General features: G+C 45.3%; 1 protein-coding gene and 24 non-coding genes across 25 annotated transcripts in view; all 25 read left to right on the top strand.

Annotated features, from left to right (window-relative positions):
- Window positions 1-2,586: 2,586 nt before the first annotated feature.
- The window catches only part of mmp11a (matrix metallopeptidase 11a), a 93,877-nt gene continuing 72,999 nt past the window's right edge, over window positions 2,587-23,464 (top strand). The window contains exon 1 of the mRNA XM_061672554.1: window positions 2,587-2,834. Coding sequence (XP_061528538.1) covers window positions 2,685-2,834 — 150 coding nt within the window. The 5' untranslated portion in view covers window positions 2,587-2,684. The remainder of the gene's footprint in view (window positions 2,835-23,464) is intronic.
- On the top strand, window positions 8,872-8,944 carry trnaa-cgc (transfer RNA alanine (anticodon CGC)). Its single transcript has one exon. It is a non-coding gene; the product is annotated as a tRNA-Ala (tRNA).
- On the top strand, window positions 9,040-9,112 carry trnaa-agc (transfer RNA alanine (anticodon AGC)). Its single transcript has one exon. It is a non-coding gene; the product is annotated as a tRNA-Ala (tRNA).
- On the top strand, window positions 9,366-9,438 carry trnaa-agc (transfer RNA alanine (anticodon AGC)). Its single transcript has one exon. It is a non-coding gene; the product is annotated as a tRNA-Ala (tRNA).
- trnaa-agc (transfer RNA alanine (anticodon AGC)) lies at window positions 9,534-9,606 on the top strand. Its single transcript has one exon. It is a non-coding gene; the product is annotated as a tRNA-Ala (tRNA).
- trnaa-ugc (transfer RNA alanine (anticodon UGC)) lies at window positions 10,660-10,732 on the top strand. Its single transcript has one exon. It is a non-coding gene; the product is annotated as a tRNA-Ala (tRNA).
- Window positions 10,994-11,066, top strand: trnaa-agc (transfer RNA alanine (anticodon AGC)). The gene has a single exon. It is a non-coding gene; the product is annotated as a tRNA-Ala (tRNA).
- Window positions 11,152-11,224, top strand: trnaa-ugc (transfer RNA alanine (anticodon UGC)). The gene has a single exon. It is a non-coding gene; the product is annotated as a tRNA-Ala (tRNA).
- On the top strand, window positions 12,634-12,706 carry trnaa-ugc (transfer RNA alanine (anticodon UGC)). Its single transcript has one exon. It is a non-coding gene; the product is annotated as a tRNA-Ala (tRNA).
- trnaa-ugc (transfer RNA alanine (anticodon UGC)) lies at window positions 13,289-13,361 on the top strand. Its single transcript has one exon. It is a non-coding gene; the product is annotated as a tRNA-Ala (tRNA).
- On the top strand, window positions 13,947-14,019 carry trnaa-ugc (transfer RNA alanine (anticodon UGC)). The gene has a single exon. It is a non-coding gene; the product is annotated as a tRNA-Ala (tRNA).
- trnaa-agc (transfer RNA alanine (anticodon AGC)) lies at window positions 14,114-14,186 on the top strand. Its single transcript has one exon. It is a non-coding gene; the product is annotated as a tRNA-Ala (tRNA).
- On the top strand, window positions 14,938-15,010 carry trnaa-ugc (transfer RNA alanine (anticodon UGC)). The gene has a single exon. It is a non-coding gene; the product is annotated as a tRNA-Ala (tRNA).
- Window positions 16,073-16,145, top strand: trnaa-agc (transfer RNA alanine (anticodon AGC)). Its single transcript has one exon. It is a non-coding gene; the product is annotated as a tRNA-Ala (tRNA).
- Window positions 17,388-17,460, top strand: trnaa-agc (transfer RNA alanine (anticodon AGC)). Its single transcript has one exon. It is a non-coding gene; the product is annotated as a tRNA-Ala (tRNA).
- trnaa-agc (transfer RNA alanine (anticodon AGC)) lies at window positions 17,881-17,953 on the top strand. The gene has a single exon. It is a non-coding gene; the product is annotated as a tRNA-Ala (tRNA).
- Window positions 18,048-18,120, top strand: trnaa-agc (transfer RNA alanine (anticodon AGC)). The gene has a single exon. It is a non-coding gene; the product is annotated as a tRNA-Ala (tRNA).
- On the top strand, window positions 19,197-19,269 carry trnaa-agc (transfer RNA alanine (anticodon AGC)). Its single transcript has one exon. It is a non-coding gene; the product is annotated as a tRNA-Ala (tRNA).
- trnaa-agc (transfer RNA alanine (anticodon AGC)) lies at window positions 19,693-19,765 on the top strand. Its single transcript has one exon. It is a non-coding gene; the product is annotated as a tRNA-Ala (tRNA).
- trnaa-agc (transfer RNA alanine (anticodon AGC)) lies at window positions 20,675-20,747 on the top strand. The gene has a single exon. It is a non-coding gene; the product is annotated as a tRNA-Ala (tRNA).
- Window positions 21,168-21,240, top strand: trnaa-agc (transfer RNA alanine (anticodon AGC)). The gene has a single exon. It is a non-coding gene; the product is annotated as a tRNA-Ala (tRNA).
- On the top strand, window positions 22,000-22,072 carry trnaa-ugc (transfer RNA alanine (anticodon UGC)). Its single transcript has one exon. It is a non-coding gene; the product is annotated as a tRNA-Ala (tRNA).
- trnaa-agc (transfer RNA alanine (anticodon AGC)) lies at window positions 22,333-22,405 on the top strand. The gene has a single exon. It is a non-coding gene; the product is annotated as a tRNA-Ala (tRNA).
- On the top strand, window positions 22,491-22,563 carry trnaa-ugc (transfer RNA alanine (anticodon UGC)). The gene has a single exon. It is a non-coding gene; the product is annotated as a tRNA-Ala (tRNA).
- Window positions 22,658-22,730, top strand: trnaa-ugc (transfer RNA alanine (anticodon UGC)). The gene has a single exon. It is a non-coding gene; the product is annotated as a tRNA-Ala (tRNA).

A 23,464-nucleotide genomic window follows, 5' to 3' on the forward strand; every position in this document is an offset into this window, starting at 1 on the left:
TTCCACTCCCGAGCCAGCCCTGTAAACATAACAAACGTGTGCTCTCACAAGTGGGTCTTCTACACGGAGGCAACCAGTCAGAGTCAAGGGGGCAGTCTCAGCCAAATATGGGCACAGAGGATACAAAACTGGGTCAAACAGAAGTAGCTGTCAGAGGGACCTTTTCTGGACACTTGTATGACAAAACCAAGGTGTTTTATGAATGAAATTGACACTTGTATACTAAGTCCATGTTAAAGAGTCATTCTATGGATGTCTAAATAGCCAAAATATGGGACCTGTAAAATACGAGTAAGTTTGGTAGCAATCGGACAAATTCTGTAAGAGTAGGAGTAAGATACCTGGAAACAACCCAAATGATCCTAAAATGGCTGCTTCAAACCAAAATGGTTGACTTCCTCTGTCTTTTCAAGCATGGCATCTTGAGACTTTTTTTGTGGTTCTACTCATGGTAGAACCACAAAATGTCTACCAAATTTCATGTTTCGAAGTGAAACTGTCTTTGGGGGCTGAATGTATTTATTTACTTTCATTATTGCAGTTGAGGTTTTTTTTTTTTTTTTGCTCCTTAAACCAAAATGTCCAACTTCCTGAGTCTTTTTGGAATTGTACCCTTTGCGGGACTAATGAAGGCTTATTGTATTCTATTGTAAGGTTTTAAAGGTTTGACGTCTTGCTGCGGCCCTTTTCAAGCGTGCTCATGAAAGCTGAGCGTCTGCGTGCTCTTATTCGCACTTGTAATTACACAAAGGATCTCAATGTGATTCACACAAGGGATTTTTTTCCCTTTTTTCCTGCTCAAGGTGGTCTCAAAGCCCCCCCTCTTAGCAGGTCTTTCATGTCCCAGCTGCGGAAATAAAAAGTTCCCCTTATGGAAACGTGATCGCGCTGCTTACTCATGTCAAGAAATGATTCCCGTCTGCTTTTCTTTAAAGACAACATATCTTGTTATGCATTACTTTGTGTGCTTTAATAATGTTGTTATAACTTTGTTGTTATATTAGGAACTACAAGTACCAACAAATAAAAGTGGTGTTGTGCTCAAGACCACACTATCCGAGACCAAGACTTGCCCGAGACCAGAACTCACCGAGACCAAGACGAGACCAAGGCTTTTGTGAGTCGAGATCGAGTAAAGACCAAGACCGGGACAAGACCAAGACCATAAAAATCCATTTTAAAAACCGCAACAAGGTTGACCAGTTAGAGCATTCTGTGTTTCATTTGAATTTTCTTTGAAATACATTTGACAGCTAAAGACACTGTCTACAACTCTTTCAAAGTGCAACATGCAAAAATCACAAATCTTAAAAATTGTTTCCCAACAAAATCCTAGCAAAGGCTAAATCCTTGTACACTACGTATTGAAAAATGAAGATTTCAAGAAGAGCTTGGCTGCCTTTAAGAAACGTAAGTGACCGCAGCATTTTGTGACCTAAATGTGGATGTTGGGGTCTGCTAATAATGTCCCCGCTACTAAAAACCTTCTCAACTGGTGCTGAGGAGGCAGGAACTCAGAGTACCTTCAGTGCCAACTTGTGGAGTTGTTGGAATGTTTGTGCTGGTCTCGATGGAAAATCCCGAGTCCGGCCAGTCTGAGAACGAGACAAGACCGAGACTTGAGTCTTACAAGACGAACTAAAAGTTGCTGCAACCTGAGCTGGCATTGGGAACATTTGGAGGACCATTGCTTGTTTGTAGCAATTAATTGTCTTAATTTGCTTCTGGGGGAATTTGTTGGGGCCAAAACAAGATGGTGCTGGTGAGGGTTGAACATTTTGAGAGGCCAAGGAACTTTTAGGGAAGAGTATGCACATGCACAAGTACCTTACGGTACGGACTGAAATAGCTGCTGTCCACACAAAATCAGCCACTTGTCCCCAGTTAAGTTAGGTGTTGTATTGAGGGAGTCTGAAATAAAAATAAAAATAAACAACGTTGTTTAATGACTTTTTCTCCTATTTCCGCGTGACGTGTTCGGAGTTCAAATTATACGGGTGCTCTGTCAGGTACAATCTGAAATCAAATCTTTCCCTACACAGTTCCTGAATGACCTCAATTGTTGGTCTAACCATGTATGTAACTCTCTGAGTCAGGTGTTGCTTTCAAGGCCAGTCTGAAATCACACAATAGTCTTTTGTAGTTACATTTTCTCCTGTTTCCTATGTAATGTGTTTGGAGTTCTGGTCATATCTCTATATCAAGTGTTGCCTACAGGGACAGTCTGAAATCCTATTTTTTCAGCACACCAACTGGATGCCGTTCATTGTTTGAGTCTATCTATCTATCGATTTGTCAAGTGTAATGTGTTGCCTTCATCGACAGTCGGATATTAGAAGTTCACTCACATAATAGTTGTTGAGTTACATTTGATCTACCAAGGCAGGTGTTGCCTTAATTGACAGTCTGAAATCAGAGTTTTACCTACACAATAGTCGTGTAAATTACATTGTCCCCTATTACCGGGTGTTGCGATTGGAGTTCGAAGTGAAAGTGCAGGTGCGTGTGTGGCACGCAGGGGGTTAACAGTCACGTGGCCTCGACCCAAAAAAAAGTGTGTGTGCGCGTTGTGCGTTTGCGTGTGTACGGTGGCCCGTGGAGAACAAAGAAGCAGCGAGTTGCTATTTAAAGCGGAGGAAGTTCCGAGTGGAGGACTTGAAGCGGTAGGCGCGCGTCCCGACGAGATGCGGACGAGCGTGCACGCGTCCTTCGGCCGCTGCTTGCGCCGCTGCCTCCTCATCCTCACGCTCGCCGTGCTCGGGCCCGAGTGCGCGCGCGCTGCCGCCCTGCGCGACGCCGCAGCCGCGGGCCACCACCGCAACAAAGCCACACCGGTGAGTTGCTACTGTTTTGGGGGCCTGACTCCAGCAACACTTGTTGTGGTCTTGTATACACACGCACAGCTCACGTGGAACTGTGTTGTCTTCCTCCTTTGTTTGTCTGCTTCCCAAGATCCTTCCACACCCGACGCAGACACTCTGTTGACTCCACTCCGTTGTTATTCATAATAATCCCGCACGTGCCATTGCGATAATAAGCCTCAAGCGTCACTCCATGACTCACTCTTGCTTTTTTTTTTTTTTTGCAAGCTCAGTTTTTGTTCTAGTCGAGTGGATGCATTCGGATACGAGTGACCCGACTTCCGAGTTTTCCCAAGAGTTTTTGCACTTTGACATGTGAGCAAAAATACTGAGATGCGAGCGCTATATGGTGGCAGTTAACGATAGTGGAAAATTCTTCAAAAAAGAGGCTTCAAGCTGTTTTTTTGACACTCCCAGCTGAAATTTACTCTCAGTATAAATATACGTCGTGCATTTAAAACAATAGTCCGTTTAGCTCAATGCTAACAAACATTGCAAAGCACCATAGGCTAAAGAACAGCATCTATGTCGCCGTGTTTTAACCCTTCATGCAGCGGATATGTGATCACAAACGGTGCAGCAGCATATGTAGACAGATAAAACAAAATCAGATATTCAAGTAGGAGAAACAAACAAATTCCATGATAAATGGCAACCTTTTTAAATTGTTCTAACTGGACTATGTCCAAGGAGTTTTTATGGTCTCATTTTTTTGGTGATTATTTGTTTGTAAAAATATGTAGTTATATTTAGTGATGCATTCAAATAAGTTTAATGCTGACACCTATGTGCCTGTGTTTATGTAAGTGCCTTATTTGTTGTCGACACATCAACAAAGAAAACAATACCCACAGGCATATATTCTTTTTCATCTGCGAAGAACGACTCATATTACTGCAGCTTCCCGAGGAGCTGTGACCGTCTCCATTTATAACTGTATCTCTGTATGATACTGCCCGCAGGTGGCCAAGGCGCACCAATCCTTGGTTGTTGTAAGTGTCTAGTGTTGAACGTATCTGATTGGATCCTTGTAGCGGCAGGAACTACAAGATTTTTTTATCCGGGGCAAAAGAAGCCCCTGTAAGTGGATAGTACTTTTGAGAGTTCCAGGAAGTTATGTGGCACTGTCTGGGGGGCCAAACATACCATATATAATTAGAACCTTTTAGTTGCAGGAACAACGGCCACATTTTGACCCAAAGTTTCAGAAACTTGTAGTCCTTGGTACTTGTAGTTCCTGGAACAGAAAGTATTTGATTGGAACCTTTTCAGTTCCAGCAGTGTGTGCGCGTTTGTGATCACAGCAGTGTTTATGTTGTGCTGAGAAGTAAAGTTGCTGACTTGTGTTATCGTGTGCAGGACAGGAAGTATTAATCAGAGGCCTTTCACACAATTAGTCAACAACAACATAAAAAGCACACAGGCTGACTGAAGTGTCACACTGTGTGCTATGTGTGTGTACTGTGTGAGTATGTGTGTTGCGCTTTGTCCTACTTTTAGTGTACTTTATGGTCACACGAGCACTGTATCGACTTCCTACAACTGGCTTTGAGAACTAGAATGGGCTAAATCCGTTTTTGTAATTTTATATACAGATACTGTAGACTGTGTTGCAGATTTTCAACTATTGCGGGTGGGTCAGGGATGTGTGCCCCACAACAGGTGAAGAGACACAGTTTGGAGAGACCATATCAAACATTTTTAAAAACAGGGTTTTTCTCACACACGCTTTAAAGACATTTAAAGTAATCAAAACACACTTATTAAAATATTCGTCAGCGTCTGTTCTCCCGATCAAGAAATGCGGGACTGTCATATAACATCACTTTGAAGAGAGGAAAAGAAGAATTTGCCATATAAGATCCAACGCGTGCTTGCTTCAAGCTGTTTATTTGTCACTCCCAGTTGAAACTGACACACAAAACAAAAGACAATTAAACATATATTTACACACCAAAGTCCACTTGCTTAATGGTAAAGTAGTGCAAAATGGCAGCTGTTCGGAAGTCATTGCTTTTGGTTGTTAGCGTTTCGGAAAACGAAAAAAAAAAAAAATCAACAAAGAGTCCTGTTGCCTCGATTCAATATTTTAAACACAATTTTTAGCAAGCACGTTGGTATTTTTTTTTATTGATATGGTGACAGTAAGTTACAATTAGGACAACCTTTCATCATACGTTTTATAGCACTTCACAAATGTCAGTCGTGAGTTTTTTGTGTTAAATGATATGAAAAGTGCAGTTTTAAAGGACAATGCTTGATGAAAGTCTTTTCCCAGCATGTCTTATCAGGGCCACGCAGTACCTGTCAGGACCATCTTGTTATGTCTGTATGTGTTGACAGGCCCTTGCACGCCTTACACAGCACAGTTACACTCCGCCTCCAGTTACAATGTCTGTTCTCTTTTCACACGCTTATGCTGCAGGCGCTTGGCCGCCTCGCCGTAACAGCGGAGAGCGGCCAAGTGTGGGGAATTAACTGAAATGGTAGAGCACCCGCTTAGCATGTGAGAAGTAGCTGGATTGATGCCCGCATACGGCTTGGTGCCTGTACGTCGGGGTTCACCCCAGGGGACGAGAGGGTAGCCTGCCTTGGGGTGGGGGAGACGGTTCCCGACAGTTGATTGTGCCTATGCACCAAATAGCAGTGTGGACATTTTGGAGTCCTTGCAGGAGGTGCTGGAGAGCGCCTCTGCGGGGGGACTTCAATGCTCTCGTGAGACCTTGAATGGCGTGATTGGGAAAAACGGTCCCCCGATTTGAACTCGAATGGTGCTTTGTTATTGGACTTGTGTGCTTATCACAGACTGTCCATAACGAACACCATGTTCAAACATAAGAGTGTCTGTACATGCAATTTGCACCAGGACACCTTAGGCCGCAGTTCGATGATCAACTTTGTGGTTATGTCATCGGACTTGCGGCCGCATGTACTCAACACTTGGGTGAAGCCAAGCTGGACCTGTCAACCGATCACCACGTGGTGGTGGTGATTTGGCTTCGATGGTGGGGAGGATGCCGGTCTGACCTGGTAGACCCAAACTTATTGTGAGGGTCCCCTGTCAGAATGAATTTTAACTGTCACCTCCGACAGAACTTCGCCCACATCCCGGGGGAGGCAGAGGACATTGAGTCCGAGTGGACCATGTTCCGTGCCTCCATTGTTAAGGCGGCCAACCGGAGCTGTGGCCGTAAGGTGGTCAGTGCCTGTCGTGGCGGAAATCCCCGAACCCGTTGGTGGACACAAGCGGTGAGGGATGCCATCAAGCTGAAGAAGGAGTCCTATCAGGCCTTTTTGGCCTGTGGGACTCCGAAGGCAGCTGATGGGTACCGGCTAGCCAAGTGCAACGCAGCTTTGATGCTCGCTGAGGCAAAAACTTGAGTGTGGGAGGAGTTTGGTGAGGCCATGGAGAACGACTTCCGGACACCTTCAAGGAAATTCTGGTCCACCTTCGGGTGTGTCAGGAGGGGGAAGCAGTGCGCCATCAACATTGTGTATAGTGTGGACGAGGTGTTGCTGACCTCAACTCGAGACGTTGTGAGTCGGTGGGTCGAATACTTAGAAGACCTCCTTAATTTCACCGACAGGGCTTCCTTTGAGGAAGCAGAGTCTGGGAACTCTGAGGTGGGCTCTCCAATCTTTGGGGTCGAGGTGATTAAAAAGTTCCCTGGTGGCAGGGTGCTGGGGGTGGATGATATCCCCCAGGGTTCCTAAAGGCTCTGGATGTTGTGGGGCTGTCCTAGCTGACATGCCTATGCAACATTGCATGGACATTGGAGACAGTGCCTCTGGATTGACAGAGTGGACTGGTGTTCCCCCTTTTTAAGACAGGGGACCAGAGGGTGTTCAAACTACAGGGGGATCATACTCCTCAGCCTCCCTGCTCAGGTCGATTCAGGGGTTCTGCAGAGGAGGGTCCATCTGGAGGTCGAATCTCAGATTCAAGAGGAGCAGTGTGGTTTTCATCCTACCCGTGGAACAGTGGACCAGGTCTCCACCCTCAGCAGGGTCCTCGAGGGTTCATGAGAGTTTTCCCAACCAGTCTACATGTGCTTTGTGGACGCGGAGAAGGCATTTGACCGTGTCTCCTGGGGGGGGTCCTGTGAAGGGTGCCCCGGGAGTATGAGGTGCCGGACCCCGTAATACGGGCTGTTCAGACCCTGTACAACCAGATTCAGAGTTTGGTCCACTTTGCCGGCAGTAAGTCAGATTCCATTCCAGTGAAGGTTGAACATTTCGGCAATGCTGCCCTTTGTCACAGACTCTGTTCATTTATTTTATGGATTTCTAGGCGCACCTGAGGTGTTGAGGGGATTTGGCTTGGTGACCTCAGCATTGCATCTCAGCTTTTTGCACATAAAATGGTTCTGTTGGCTTCATCAATCCGTGATCTTCAACTCTCACTGGAGTCGTTCGCAGCCGGGTGGGAAGCGGTTGGGATGAAAATCAGCACCTTCAAATCTGAGGGCAGGGCCTCAAGTCGGAAAAAGGTGGCGTGCCCTCTCCGTGTCGAGGAGGAGATCACGCCCCAAGTGGAGGAGTTCAAGTACAGCAACTTGGGGTCTTGTTTACGAGTGAGGGAATAATGGATCAGGAGATCGACAGGCGGATCAGTTCAGCGTCTGCAGTGATGCCAACACTGCATCGGTCTGTTGTGGTGACGAAGGAGCTGAGCCAAAAGGCCAAGATATTGATTTACCGGTCGAGCTACGTTCCTACCCTCACCTATGGTCAACAAGGTGTGGGTTGTGACCAAAAGAACAAGATCACGGATACAAGCGGCCGAAATGGCTTTACTCCGCAGTGTGTTTGGGCTCTCCCATAGAGAGAGGTTGAGAAGCTTGGTCTTCCGGGAGGCTGCTCAGAATCGAGCTGCTGCTTCTCCGCATCGAGAGCAGTCAGATGAAGATGAAGAAGAAGGTGGCGCGCTGTGTCTTGTCGCACCGTCCATCTCTTGCTGTATTTCATCTTCTGTCAGTATTGACAAAAATGCCCACACTGCCATCTCCTCAGTCGAACCACAAAACAAAAGCTGCTTTAAGCCTGCCGCACACACATTGGTCAAACCTGAATGGACCGAACCATTGCGTAGTGTTGCCGACGCACCCCCACACATGAGCGATTCACAAGTGGACGCCTTGAACAGCAAGCTTGCGTTCGACGATCAGTATCTTGTACTTGATCACATTTCCTAAATTGTAAAATGGGGGAATTAGTTCAAGTGGTAGAGCGCTCGCTTAGCGTGTGAAAGGTAGCGGGATCGATACCCGCATTCTACATCTGACTTTAGATAGTCTGCTTGTTGTTTTCCCGCTTGGCTGAGTAGTTGATTGAATGTTTTTGTTGTTGTTTGCTTGTAAAATGGGGGAATTAGCTCAAGTGGTAGAGCGCTCGCTTCGCATGTGAGAGGTAGCGGGATCGATGCCCGCATTCTCTACCTGACTTTATATAGTGTGCTTGTCGTTTTCCCGCTTGGTTGAGTAGTTGATTGGTTGTTTTTGTTTTTGTTTTTGTTTGATTGATTGTAAAATGGGGGAATTAGCTCAAGTGGTAGAGCGCTCGCTTAGCATGTGAGAGGTAGCGGGATAGATGCCCGCATTCTCCACCTGACTTTAGATAGTCTGCTTGTTGTTTTCCCGCTTTGTTGAGTAGTTGATTGAATGTTTTTGTTGTTGTTTGAATGTAAAATGGGGGAATTAGCTCAAGTGGTAGAGCGCTCGCTTAGCATGTGAGAGGTAGCAGGATCGATGCCCGCATTCTCCACCTGACTTTAGATAGTCTGCTCGTTGTTTTCCCGCTTGGTTGAGTAGTTGATTGGTTGTTTTTGTTGTTGTTTGATTGGTTGTAAAAATGGGTAAATAGCTCAAGTGGTAGAGCGCTCGCTTAGCATGTGAGAGGTAGCGGGATAGATACCCGCGTTCTCCACCTGACTTTAGATAGTCTGCTTGTTGTTTTCCCGCTTGGTTGAGTAGTTGATTGAATGTTTTTGTTGTTGTTTGCCTGTAAAATGGGGGAATTAGCTCAAGTGGTAGAGCGCTCGCTTCGCATGTGAGAGGTAGCGGGATCGATGCCCGCATTCTCCACCTGACTTTATATAGTCTGCTTGTCGTTTTCCCGCTTGGTTGAGTAGTTGATTGGTTGTTTTTGTTTTTGTTTTTGTTTGATTGATTGTAAAATGGGGGAATTAGCTCAAGTGGTAGAGCGCTCGCTTAGCATGTGAGAGGTAGCGGGATCGATGCCCGCATTCTCCACCTGACTTTAGATAGTCCGCTCGTTGTTTTCCCGCTTGTTTGAGTAGTTGATTGAATGTTTTTGTTGTTATTTGAATGCAAAATGGGGGAATTAGCTCAAGTGGTAGAGCGCTCGCTTAGCATGTGAGAGGTAGCGGGATCGATGCCTGCATTCTCCACCTGACTTTAGATAGTCCGCTCGTTGTTTTCCCGCTTGGTTGAGTAGTTGATTGGTTGTTTTTGTTTTTGTTTTTGTTTGATTGATTGTAAAATGGGGGAATTAGCTCAAGTGGTAGAGCGCTCGCTTAGCATGTGAGAGGTAGCGGGATCGATGCCCGCATTCTCCACCTGACTTTATATAGTCTGCTTGTCGTTTTCCCGCTTGGTTGAGTAGTTGATTGGTTGTTTTTGTTTTTGTTTTTGTTTGATTGATTGTAAAATGGGGGAATTAGCTCAAGTGGTAGAGCGCTCGCTTAGCATGTGAGAGGTAGCGGGATCGATGCCCGCATTCTCCACCTGACTTTAGATAGTCCGCTCGTTGTTTTCCCGCTTGGTTGAGTAGTTGATTGAATGTTTTTGTTGTTATTTGAATGCAAAATGGGGGAATTAGCTCAAGTGGTAGAGCGCTCGCTTAGCATGTGAGAGGTAGCGGGATCGATGCCTGCATTCTCCACCTGACTTGAGATAGTCCGCTCGTTGTTTTCCCGATTGGTTGAGTAGTTGATTGGTTGTTTTTGTTGTTGTTTGATTGATTGTAAAAATGGGTAAATAGCTTAAGTGGTAGAGCGCTCGCTTAGCATGTGAGAGGTAGCGGGATAGATACCCGCGTTCTCCACCTGACTTTAGATAGTCTGCTTGTTGTTTTCCCGCTTGGTTGAGTAGTTGATTGAATGTTTTTGTTGTTGTCTACCTGTAAAATGGGGGAATTAGCTCAAGTGGTACAATGCTCGCTTCGCATGTGAGAGGTAGCGGGATTGATGCCCGCATTCTCCACCTGACTTTATATAGTCTGCTTGTCGTTTTCCCGCTTGGTTGAGTAGTTGATTGATTGTTTTTGTTTTTGTTTTTGTTTGATTGATTGTGAAATGGGGGAATTAGCTCAAGTGGTAGAGCGCTCGCTTTGCATGTGAGAGATCGCAGGATCGATGCCCGCATTCTCCATCTGTCTTTCGAAAGTCTGCTTGTTGTTTTCCTGCTTGGTTGAGTAGTTGATTGGTTGTTTTTGTTATTGTTTGATTGCTTGCAAAATCGGGGAATTAGCTCAAGTGGTAGAGCGCTCGATAAGCATGTGAGAGGTAGCGGGATCGATGCCCGCATTCTCCATCTGACTTTAGATCGTCTGCTAGTCGTTTCCGGCATGGTTGAGTAGTTGATTGGTTGTTTTTGTTATTGTTTGATTGTTTGTAAAACGTGGGAATTAGCTCAAGTGGTAGAGCGCTCGCTTAGCATGTGAGAGGTAGCGGGATCGATACCCGCATTCTCCATCTGACTTTAGATAGTCTGCTTGTTGTTTTCCCGCTTGGGTGAGTAGTTGATTGGTTGTTTTTGTTGTTGTTTGTTTGTAAAATGGGGAATTAGCTCAGGTGGTAGAGCGCTCGCTTTGCATGTGAGAGGTAGCGGGATCGATGCCCGCATTCTCCATCTGACTTTAGATAGTCTGCTTGTTGTTTTCCCGCTTGGTTGAGTAGTTGATTGGTTGTTTTTGTTTTTGTTTTTGTTTGATTGATTGTAAAATGGGGGAATTAGCTCAAGTGGTAGAGCGCTCGCTTAGCATGTGAGAGGTAGCGGGATAGATGCCCGCATTCTCCACCTGACTTTAGATAGTCTGCTTGTCGTTTTCCAGCTTGGTTGAGTAGTTGATTTTTTGTTTTTGTTGTTATTTGATTGACCTGTTGCAAAACGGGGGAATTAGCTCAAGTGGTAGAGTGCTCGCTTAGCATGTGAGAGGTAGCGGGATCGATTCCCGCATTCTCCAATTGACTTTAGATCGTCTGCTTGTCGTTTTCCCACTTGGTTGAGGAGTTGATTGGTTATTTTTGTTGTTGTTTGCTTGTCAAACGGGGGAATTAGCTCAAGTGGTAGAGTGCTCGCTTTGCATGTGAGAGGTAGCGGGATCGATCCCCGCATTCTCCACTTGATTTTAGGTTGTCTGCCTGTTGCTGTTTTGGGCGTTCTGCTTGGTTGATTGGCTGTTTTTGTTGTTGTTTGATTTGTTGGCTATAAAAGGGGGGAATTAGCTCAAGTGGTAGAGCGCTCGCTTAGCATGTGAGAGGTAGCGGGATCGATGCCCACATTCTCCACCTGACTTTAGATAGTCTGCTTGTCGTTTTCCCGCATGGTTGAGTAGTTGATTGGATGTTTTTGTTGTTGTAAGATTGACTGGCTGCAAAATGGGGGAATTAGCTCAAGTGGTAGATTGCTCGCTTCGCATGTGAGAGGTAGCGGGATCGATGCCCGCATTCTCCACCAGACTTTAGATGGTTTGCTTGTTGTTTTCCGGCTTGGTTGAGTAGTTGATTGAATGTTTTTGTTGTTTTTTGATTGATTCTTTGTAAAATGGGGGAATTAGCTCAAGTGGTAGAGCGCTCGCTTAGCAGGTGAGAGGTAGCGGGATCGATGCCCATATTCTCCATCTGACTTTAGATAGTCTTCTTGTCGTTTCCTGCATGGTTGAGTAGTTGATTGGTTGTTTTTGTTATTGTTTGATTGTTTGCAAAACGAGGGAATTAGCTCAGGTGGTAGAGCGCTCCCTTAGCATGTGAGAGGTAGCGGGATCGATGCCCGCATTCTCCACTTGATTTTAGGTTGTCTGCCTGTCGTTTTTTTGGGCGTTCTGCTTGGTTGATTGGATTTTTTTGTTGTTGTTTGATTGGCTGGTTATAAAACGGGGGAATTAGCTCAAGTGGTAGATTGCTCGCTTAGCATGTGAGAGGTAGCGGGATCGATGCCCGCATTCTCCACCTGACTTTAGATAGTCTGCTTGTTGTTTTCCCGCTTGGTTGTGTAGTTGATTTGTTGTTTTTTTTTTTTTTTGATTGATCGATTGGAAAATGGGGGAATTAGCTCAAGTGGTAGAGCGCTCGCTTCGCATGTGGGCGGTAGCGGGATCGATGCCTGCATTCTCAACCTGACTTTAGATAGTATGCTTGTCATTTTCCAGCTTGGTTGAGTAGGTGATTGGATGTTTTTGTTGTTGTTTTATTGGTTGGTTATAAAATTGGGGAATTAGCTCAAGTGGTAGAGAGCTCGCTTAGCATGTGAGAGGTAGCGGGATCGATACCCGCATTCTCCAATTGACTTTAGATCGTCTGCTTGTCGTTTTCCCACTTGGTTGAGGAGTTGATTGGTTGTTTTTGTTGTTGTTTGCTTGTAGAACGGGGGAATTAGCTCAAGTGGTAGAGCGCTCGCTTTGCATGTGAAAGGTAGCGGGATCGATACCCCCATTCTCCATCTGTCTTTAGATAGTCTTCTTTTCGTTTCCTGCATGGTTGAGTAGTTGATTGGCTGTTTTTGTTGTTTTTTGATTGAAACATTGTAAAATGGGGGAATTAGCTCAAGTGGTAGAGCGCTCGCTTTGCATGTGAGAGGTAGCGGGATCGATCCCCGCATTCTCCAATTGACTTTAGATCGTCTGCTTGTCGTTTTCCCACTTGGTTGAGGAGTTGATTGGTTGTTTTTGTTGTTTTTTGATTGATTGGCTGTAAAATGGGGAATTAGCTCAAGTGGTTGCGCGCTCGCTTAGCATGTGAGAGGTAGCGGGATCGATGCCCGCATTCTCCGCTTGATTTTAGGTTGTCTGCCTGTTGCTGTTTTGGGCGTTCTGCTTGATTGATTGGATGTTTTTGTTGTTGTTTGATTTGCTGCCTATAAATGGGGGAATTAGCTCAAGTGGTAGCGCGCTCGCTTTGCATGTGAGAGGTAGCGGGATCGATACCCGCATTCTCCACCTGACCTTAGATAGTCTGCTTGTCGTTTTCCCGCATGGTTGAGTAGTTGATTGGATGTTTTTGTTGTTGTTAGATTGACTGGTTGCAAAACGGGGGAATTAGCTCAAGTGGTAGATTGCTCGCTTCGCATGGGAGAGGTAGCGGGATCGATGCCTGCATTCTCCAATTGACTTTAGATCGTCTGCTTGTCGTTTTCCCACTTGGTTGAGGAGTTGATTGGTTGTTTTTGTTGTTGTTTGCTTGTAATATGGGGGAATTAGCTCAAGTGGTAGAGCGCTCGCTTTGCATGTGAGAGGTAGCGGGATCGATGCCCGCATTCTCCACTCTATAATAGGTTGTCTAACTGTTGTTTTTTTAGGGCGTTCTGGTTGGTTGATTGGTTGTTTTTGTTGGTGTTTGTTTGTAAAATGGGGGAATTAGCTCAGGTGGTAGAGCGCTCGCTTTGCATGTGAGAGGTAGCGGGATCGATGCCCGTGTTCTCCACTTAATTTTAGGTTGTCTGCCTGTCGCTGCTTTGGGCGTTCTACTTGGTTGATTGGTTGTCTTTGTTGTTGTTTGATTGGTTGTAAAATGGGGGAATTAGCTCAAGTGGTAGAGTACTCGGTTAGCATGTGAGCGGTAGCGGGATCGATACCCGCATTCTCCACCTGACTTTAGATAGTCTGCTTGTTGTTTTCCCGCTTGGTTGAGTAGTTGATTGGATGTTTTTTGTTTTTTGATTGATTGATTGATTTGTAAAATGGGGGAATTAGCTCAAGTGATAGAGTACTCGGTTAGCATGTGAGCGGTAGCGGGATCGATACCCGCATTCTCCACCTGACTTTAGATGGTCTGCTTGTTGATTTCCCGCTTGGTTGAGTAGTTGATTGAATGTTTTTGTTATTTTTTGATTGATTGATTGTAAAATGGGGGAATTAGCTCAAGTGGTAGAGCGCTCGCTTTGCATGTGAGAGGTAGCGGGATCGATACCCGCATTCTCCACTTGATTTTAGGTTGTCTGCCTGTTGCTGTTTTGGGCGTTCTGCTTGGTTGATTGGTTGTTTTTGTTGTTGTTTGATTGGTTGGTTATAAAACGGGGGAATTAGCTCAAGTGGTAGAGCGCTCGCTTAGCATGTGAGAGGTAGCGGGATCGATGCCCGCATTCTCCAATTGACTTTAGATAGTCTGCTTGTTGTTTTCCCGCTTGGTTGAGTAGTTGATTGAATTATTTGTTGTTATTTGGTTGACTGGTTGCAAAACGGGGGAATTAGCTCAATTGGTAGAGCGCTCGCTTAGCATGTGAGAGGTACCGACATCGATGCCCGCATTCTCCACTTGATTTTAGGTTGTCTGCCTGTCGTTTTTTTGGGCGTTCTGCTTGGTTGATTGGATGTTTTTGTTGTTGTTTGATTGGCTGGTTATAAAACGGGGGAATTAGCTCAAGTGGTAGAGCGCTCGCTTAGCATGTGAGAGGTAGTGGGATCGATGCCCGCATTCTCCACCTGACTTTAGATAGTCTGCTTGTTGTTTTCCCGCTTGGTTGTGTAGTTGATTTGTTGTTTTTTTTTTTTTTTTGATTGATCGATTGGAAAATGGGGGAATTAGCTCAAGTGGTAGAGCGCTCGCTTCGCATGTGGGCGGTAGCGGGATCGATGCCTGCATTCTCAACCTGACTTTAGATAGTCTGCTTGTCGTTTACCCGCTTGGTTGAGTAGTTGATTTGTTGTTTTTGTTGTTATTTGATTGACTGGTTGCAAAACGGGGGAATTAGCTCAAGTGGTAGAGCGCTCCCTTAGCATGTGAGAAGTAGTGGGATCGATGCCCGCATTCCCCACTTGATTATAGGTTTTCTACCTGTTGTTTTTTAGGGCGTTCTGGTTGGTTGATTGGTTGTTTTTTTTGTTGTTTGCTTGTAAAACGGGGGAATTAGCTCAGGTGGTAGAGTGCTCGCTTTGCATGTGAGAGGTAGCGGGATCGATGCCCGCATTCTCCAATTGACTTTAGATAGTCTGCTTGTCATTTTCCAGCTTGGTTGAGTAGTTGATTTTTTGTTTTTGTTGTTATTTGATTGACCTGTTGCAAAACGGGGGAATTAGCTCAAGTGGTAGAGTGCTCGCTTAGCATGTGAGAGGTAGCGGGATCGATGCCTGCATTCTCCAATTGACTTTAGATCGTCTGCTTGTCGTTTTCCCACTTGGTTGAGGAGTTGATTGGTTGTTATTGTTGTTGTTTGCTTGTAAAACGGGGGAATTAGCTCAAGTGGTAGAGCTCTCGCTTTGCATGTGAGAGGTAGCGGGATCGATGCCCGCATTCTCCAATTGACTTTAGATCGTCTGCTTGTCGTTGTCCCACTTGGTTGAGGAGTTGATTGGTTGTTATTGTTGTTGTTTGCTTGTAAAACGGGGGAATTAGCTCAAGTGGTAGAGCTCTCGCTTTGCATGTGAGAGGTAGCGGGATCGATGCCCGCATTCTCCATCTGACTTTAGATAGTCTTCTTGTCGTTTCCTGCATGGTTGAGTAGTTGATTGGATGTTTTTGTTGTTTTTTGATTGAAACATTGTAAAATGGGGGAATTAGCTCAAGTGGTACAGCGCTCGCTTAGCATGTGAGAGGTAGCGGGATCGATGCCCGCATTCTCCAATTGACTTTAGATCGTCTGCTTGTCGTTTTCCCACTTGGTTGAGGAGTTGATTGGTTGTTATTGTTGTTGTTTGCTTGTAAAACGGTGGAATTAGCTCAAGTGGTAGAGCTCTCGCTTTGCATGTGAGAGGTAGCGGGATCGATGCCCGCATTCTCCATCTGACTTTAGATAGTCTTCTTGTCGTTTCCTGCATGGTTGAGTAGTTGATTGGATGTTTTTGTTGTTTTTTGATTGAAACATTGTAAAATGGGGGAATTAGCTCAAGTGGTAGAGCGCTCGCTTTGCATGTGAGAAGTAGCGGGATCGAGGCCCGCGTTCTCCACTTGATTTTAGGTTGTCTGCCTGTCGTTTTTTTTTTAGCGTTCTGCTTGGTTGATTGGTTGTTTTTGTTGTTGTTAGATTGCTTATAAAATGGGGGAATTAGCTCAAGTGGTAGAGCGCTCGCTTAGCATGTGAGAGGTAGCGGGATCGATGCCCGCATTCTCCACTTAATTTTAGGTTGTCTGCCTGTCGCTGCTTTGGGCGTTCTACTTGGTTGATTGATTGTCTTTGTTGTTGTTCGATTGGTTGTAAAATGGGGGAATTAGCTCAAGTGGTAGAGCGCTCGCTTCGCATGTGAGAAGTAGCGGGATCGATGCCCGCATTCTCCACCTGACTTTAGATAGTCTGCTTGTTGTTTTCCTGCTTGGTTGAGTAGTTGATTGGATGTTTTTTGTTTTTTGATTGATTGATTGATCGTAAAATGGGGGAATTAGCTCAAGTGGTAGAGCGCTCGCTTCGCATGTGAGAAGTAGCGGGATCGATGCCCGCATTCTCCACCTGTCTTTAGATGGTCTGCTTGTTGATTTCCCGCTTGGTTGAGTAGTTGATTGGATGTTTTTGTTGTTTTTTGATTGATTGACTGTAAAATGGGGAATTAGCTCAAGTGGGAGAGTGCTCGCTTAGCATGTGAGAGGTAGCGGGATCGATACCCGCATTCTCCACTTGATTTTAGGTTGTCTACCTGTTGCTGTGTTAGGCGTTCTGCTTGGTTGATTGGCTGTTTTTGTTGTTGTTTAATTTGTTGGCTATAAAACGGGGGAATTAGCTCAAGTGGTAGAGCGCTCGCTTAGCATGTGAGAGGTAGCGGGATCGATGCCCACGTTCTCCACCTGACTTTAGATAGTCTGCTTGTTGTTTTCCCGCATGGTTGAGTAGTTGATTGGATGTTTTTGTTGTTGTTAGATTGACTGGTTGCAAAACGGGGGAATTAGCTCAAGTGGTAGAGCGCTCGCTTTGCATGTGTGAGGTAGCGGGATCGATGCCCGCATTCTCCAATTGACTTTAGATCGTCTGCTTGTCGTTTTCCCACTTGGTTGAGTAGTTGATTGGTTGTTTTTGTTGTTGTTTGCTTGTTGAATGGGGGAATTAGCTCAAGTGGTAGAGCGCTCGCGTTGCATGTGAGAGGTAGCGGGATCGATGCCCACATTCTCCATCTGACTTTAGATAGTCTGCTTGTCGTTTACCGCATGGTTGAGTAGTTGATTGGCTGTTTTTGTTATTGTTTGATTGTTTGCAAAATGGGGGAATTAGCTCAAGTGGTAGATCGCTCGCTTAGCATGTGAGAGGTAGCGGGATCGATACCCGCATTCTCCACTTGATTTTAGGTTGTCTACCTGTTGCTGTTTTAGGCGTTCTGCTTGGTTGATTGGATGTTTTTGTTGTTGTTTGATTTGTTGGCTATAAAACGGGGGAATTAGCTCAAGTGGTAGAGCGCTCGCTTAGCATGTGAGAGGTAGCGGGATCGATGCCCGCATTCTCCAACTGACTTTAGATAGTATGCTTGTCATTTTCCAGCTTGGTTGAGTAGTTGATTTTTTGTTTTTGTTGTTATTTGATTGACTGGTTACAAAACGGGGGAATTAGCTCAAGTGGTAGAGTGCTCGCTTAGCATGTGAGAAATAGCGGGATCGATGCCCGCGTTCTCCACTTGATTTTAGGTTGTCTGCCTGTCGTTTTTTTTTAGCGTTCTGTTTGGTTGATTGGTTGTTTTTGTTGTTGTTAGATTGCTTATAAAATGGGGGAATTAGCTCAAGTGGCAGAGCGCTCGCTTAGCATGTGAGAGGTAGCTGGATCGATGCCCGCATTCTCCACTTAATTTTAGGTTGTCTGCCTGTCGCTGCTTTGGGCGTTCTACTTGGTTGATTGATTGTCTTTGTTGTTGTTTGATTGGTTGTAAAATGGGGGAATTAGCTCAAGTGGTAGAGCGCTCGCTTAGCATGTGAGAGGTAGCGGGATCGATACCCGCATTCTCCACTTGATTTTAGGTTGTCTACCTGTTGCTGTTTTAGGCGTTCTGCTTGGTTGATTGGCTGTTTTTGTTGTTGTTTGATTTGTTGGCTATAAAACGGGGGAATTAGCTCAAGTGGTAGAGCGCTCGCTTAGCATGTGAGAGGTAGCGGGATCGATGCCCGCATTCTCCAACTGACTTTAGATAGTATGCTTGTCATTTTCCAGCTTGGTTGAGTAGTTGATTTTTTGTTTTTGTTGTTATTTGATTGACTGGTTACAAAACGGGGGAATTAGCTCAAGTGGTAGAGTGCTCGCTTAGCATGTGAGAGGTAGCGGCATCGATGCCCGCATTCTCCACCTGACTTTAGATAGTCTGCTTGTCATTTTCCCGCTTGGTTGAGTAGTTGATTGGATGTTTTTGTTGTTTTTTGATTGATTGCCTGTAAAATGGGGAATTAGCTCAAGTGGGAGAGTGCTCGCTTAGCATGTGAGAGGTAGCGGGATCGATGCCGGCATTCTCCGCTTGATTTTAGGTTGTCTACCTGTTGCTGTTTTGGGCGTTCTGCTTGATTGATTGGATGTTTTTGTTGTTGTTTGATTTGCTGGCTATAAATGGGGGAATTAGCTCAAGTGATAGAGCGCTCGCTTTGCATGTGAGAGGTAGCGGGATCGATGCCCACATTCTCCACCTGACTTTAGATAGTCTGCTTGTTGTTTTCCCGCATGGTTGAGTAGTTGATTGGATGTTTTTGTTGTTGTTAGATTGACTGGTTGCAAAACGGGGGAATTAGCTCAAGTGGTACATCGCTCACTTCGCATGGGAGAGGTAGCGGGATCGATGCCTGCATTCTCCAATTGACTTTAGATCGTCTGCTTGTCGTTTTCCCACTTGGTTGAGGAGTTGATTGGTTGTTTTTGTTGTTGTTTGTTTGTAAAATGGGGGAATTAGCTCAGGTGGTAGAGCGCTCGCTTTGCATGTGAGAGGTAGCGGGATTGATGCCCGCGTTCTCCACTTGATTTTAGGTTGTCTGCCTGTCGTTTTTTTAGGGCGTTCTGCTTGGTTGATTGGTTGTTTTTGTTGTTGTTAGATTGCTTATAAAATGGGGGAATTAGCTCAAGTGGTAAAGGGCTCGCTCAGCATGTGAGAGGTTGCGGGATCGGTGCCCACATTCTCCATCTGACTTTTAGGTTGTCTGCCTGTCGCTGCTTTGGGCGTTCTACTTGGTTGATTGGTTGTCTTTGTTGTTGTTTGATTGGTTGTAAAATGGGGGAATTAGCTCAAGTGGTAGAGCGCTCGCTTAGCATGTGAGAGGTAGCGGGATCGATGCCCGCATTCTCCACTTAATTTTAGGTTGTCTGCCTGTCGCTGCTTTGGGCGTTCTACTTGGTTGATTGATTGTCTTTGTTGTTGTTCGATTGGTTGTAAAATGGGGGAATTAGCTCAAGTGGTAGAGCGCTCGCTTCGCATGTGAGAAGTAGCGGGATCGATGCCCGCATTCTCCACCTGACTTTAGATAGTCTGCTTGTCGTTTTCCTGCTTGGTTGAGTAGTTGATTGGATGTTTTTTGTTTTTTGATTGATTGATTGATCGTAAAATGGGGGAATTAGCTCAAGTGGTAGAGCGCTCGCTTCGCATGTGAGAAGTAGCGGGATCGATGCCCGCATTCTCCACCTGTCTTTAGATGGTCTGCTTGTTGATTTCCCGCTTGGTTGAGTAGTTGATTGGATGTTTTTGTTGTTTTTTGATTGATTGACTGTAAAATGGGGAATTAGCTCAAGTGGGAGAGTGCTCGCTTAGCATGTGAGAGGTCGCGGGATCGATACCCGCATTCTCCACTTGATTTTAGGTTGTCTACCTGTTGCTGTGTTAGGCGTTCTGCTTGGTTGATTGGCTGTTTTTGTTGTTGTTTAATTTGTTGGCTATAAAACGGGGGAATTAGCTCAAGTGGTAGAGCGCTCGCTTAGCATGTGAGAGGTAGCGGGATCGATACCCACGTTCTCCACCTGACTTTAGATAGTCTGCTTGTTGTTTTCCCGCATGGTTGAGTAGTTGATTGGATGTTTTTGTTGTTGTTAGATTGACTGGTTGCAAAACGGGGGAATTAGCTCAAGTGGTAGAGCGCTCGCTTCGCATGTGTGAGGTAGCGGGATCGATGCCCGCATTCTCCAATTGACTTTAGATCGTCTGCTTGTCGTTTTCCCACTTGGTTGAGTAGTTGATTGGTTGTTTTTGTTGTTGTTTGCTGGTTGAATGGGGGAATTAGCTCAAGTGGTAGAGCGCTCGCGTTGCATGTGAGAGGTAGCGGGATCGATGCCCACATTCTCCATCTGACTTTAGATAGTCTGCTTGTCGTTTACCGCATGGTTGAGTAGTTGATTGGCTGTTTTTGTTATTGTTTGATTGTTTGTAAAACGGTGGAATTAGCTCAGGTGGTAGAGAGCTCCTTTCGCATGTAAGAGGTAGCGGGATCGATTCCAGCATTCTCCACCTGACTTTAGATAGTCTGCTTGTTGTTTTCCCGCTTGGTTGAGTAGTTGATTGAATGTTTTTGTTGTTGTTAGATTGCTTTGTAAAATGGGGGAATTAGCTCAAGTGGTAGATCGCTCGCTTAGCATGTGAGAGGTAGCGGGATCGATACCCGCGTTCTCCACTTGATTTTAGGTTGTCTACCTGTTGCTGTTTTAGGCGTTCTGCTTGGTTGATTGGATGTTTTTGTTGTTGTTTGATTTGTTGGCTATAAAACGGGGGAATTAGCTCAAGTGGTAGAGCGCTCGCTTAGCATGTGAGAGGTAGCGGGATCGATGCCCGCATTCTCCAACTGACTTTAGATAGTATGCTTGTCATTTTCCAGCTTGGTTGAGTAGTTGATTTTTTGTTTTTGTTGTTATTTGATTGACTGGTTACAAAACGGGGGAATTAGCTCAAGTGGTAGAGTGCTCGCTTAGCATGTGAGAAATAGCGGGATCGATGCCCGCGTTCTCCACTTGATTTTAGGTTGTCTGCCTGTCGTTTTTTTTTAGCGTTCTGTTTGGTTGATTGGTTGTTTTTGTTGTTGTTAGATTGCTTATAAAATGGGGGAATTAGCTCAAGTGGTAGAGCGCTCGCTTAGCATGTGAGAGGTAGCTGGATCGATGCCCGCATTCTCCACTTAATTTTAGGTTGTCTGCCTGTCGCTGCTTTGGGCGTTCTACTTGGTTGATTGATTGTCTTTGTTGTTGTTTGATTGGTTGTAAAATGGGGGAATTAGCTCAAGTGGTAGAGCGCTCGCTTAGCATGTGAGAGGTAGCGGGATCGATACCCGCATTCTCCACTTGATTTTAGGTTGTCAACCTGTTGCTGTTTTAGGCGTTCTGCTTGGTTGATTGGCTGTTTTTGTTGTTGTTTGATTTGTTGGCTATAAAACGGGGGAATTAGCTCAAGTGGTAGAGCGCTCGCTTAGCATGTGAGAGGTAGCGGCATCGATGCCCGCATTCTCCACCTGACTTTAGATAGTCTGCTTGTCATTTTCCCGCTTGGTTGAGTAGTTGATTGGATGTTTTTGTTGTTTTTTGATTGACTGGTTGCAAAACGGGGGAATTAGCTCAAGTGGTACATCGCTCACTTCGCATGGGAGAGGTTGCGGGATCGATGCCCACATTCTCCATCTGACTTTTAGGTTGTCTGCCTGTCGCTGCTTTGGGCGTTCTACTTGGTTGATTGGTTGTCTTTGTTGTTGTTTGATTGGTTGTAAAATGGGGGAATTAGCTCAAGTGGTAGAGCGCTCGCTTCGCATGTGAGAAGTAGCGGGATCGATGCCCGCATTCTCCACCTGACTTTAGATAGTCTGCTTGTCGTTTTCCCGCTTGGTTGAGTAGTTGATTGGATGTTTTTTGTTTTTTGATTGATTGATTGATTTGTAAAATGGGGGAATTAGCTCAAGTGGTAGAGTACTCGCTTAGCATGTGAGCGGTAGCGGGATCGATACCCGCATTCTCCACCTGACTTTCGATGGTCTGCTTGTTGATTTCCTGCTTAGTTGAGTAGTTGATTGAATGTTTTTGTTATTTTTTGATTGATTGATTGTAAAATGGGGGAATTAGCTCAGGTGGTAGAGCGCTCGCTTTGCATGTGAGAGGTAGCGGGATCGATACCCGCATTCTCCACTTGATTTTAGGTTGTCTGCCTGTTGCTGTTTTGGGCGTTCTGCTTGGTTGATTGGTTGTTTTTGTTGTTGTTTGATTGGTTGGTTATAAAATGGGGGAATTAGCTCAAGTGGTAGAGCGCTCGCTTAGCATGTGAGAGGTAGTGGGATCGATGCCCGCATTCTCCAATTGACTTTAGATAGTCTCCTTGTCATTTTCCCGCTTGGTTGAGTAGTTGATTGGATGTTTTTGTTGTTGTTTGATTGGTTGGTTATAAAACGGGGGAATTAGCTCAAGTGGTAGAGCGCTCGCTTAGCATGTGAGAGGTAGCGGGATCGATACCCGCATTCTCCAATTGACTTTAGATCGTCTGCTTGTCGTTTTCCCACTTGGTTGAGGAGTTGATTGGTTATTTTTGTTGTTGTTTGCTTGTAAAACGGGGGAATTAGCTCAAGTGGTAGAGCGCTCGCTTTGCATGTGAGAGGTAGCGGGATCGATACCCGCATTCTCCACTTGATTTTAGGTTGTCTACCTGTTGCTGTTTTGGGCGTTCTGCTTGGTTGATTGGATGTTTCTGTTGTTTTTTGATTGAATCATTGTAAAATGGGGGAATTAGCTCAAGTGGTAGAGCGCTCGCTTTGCATGTGAGAGGTAGCGGGATCGATGCCCGCATTCTCCAATTGACTTTAGATAGTCTCCTTGTCATTTTCCCGCTTGGTTGAGTAGTTGATTGGCTGTTTTTGTTGTTTTTTGATTGAAACATTGTAAAATGGGGGAATTAGCTCAAGTGGTAGAGCGCTCGCTTTGCATGTGAGAGGTAGCTGGATCGATGCCCGCATTCTCCACTTGATTTTAGGTTGTCTGCCTGTTGCTGTTTTGGGCGTTCTGCTTGGTTGATTGGTTGTTTTTGTTGTTGTTTGATTGGTTGGTTGTAAAACGGGGGAATTAACTCAAGTGGTAGAGCGCTCGCTTAGCATGTGAGAGGTAGCGGGATCGATGCCCGCATTCTCCAATTGACTTTAGATAGTCTGCTTGTCGTTTTCCCGCTTGGTTGAGTAGTTGATTTAATGTTTTTGTTGTTATTTGGTTGACTGGTTACAAAACGGGGGAATTAGCTCAAGTGGTAGAGTGCTCGCTTAGCATGTGAGAGGTCGTGGGATTGATGCCCGCATTCTCCAATTGACTTTAGATCGTCTGCTTGTCGTTTTCCCACTTGGTTGAGGAGTTGATTGGTTGTTTTTGTTGTTGTTTGCTTGTTGAATGGGGGAATTAGCTCAAGTGGTAGAGCGCTTGCTTTGCATGTGAGAGGTAGCGGGATCGATGCCCGCATTCTCCACTTGATTTTAGGTTGTCTGCCTGTTGCTGTTTTGGGCGTTCTGCTTGGTTGATTGGATGTTTTTGTTGTTGTTTGAT

The sequence above is a fragment of the Phycodurus eques genome, chromosome 3 (assembly GCF_024500275.1).
Source record: "Phycodurus eques isolate BA_2022a chromosome 3, UOR_Pequ_1.1, whole genome shotgun sequence".
Lineage (NCBI taxonomy): Eukaryota > Metazoa > Chordata > Actinopteri > Syngnathiformes > Syngnathidae > Phycodurus > Phycodurus eques.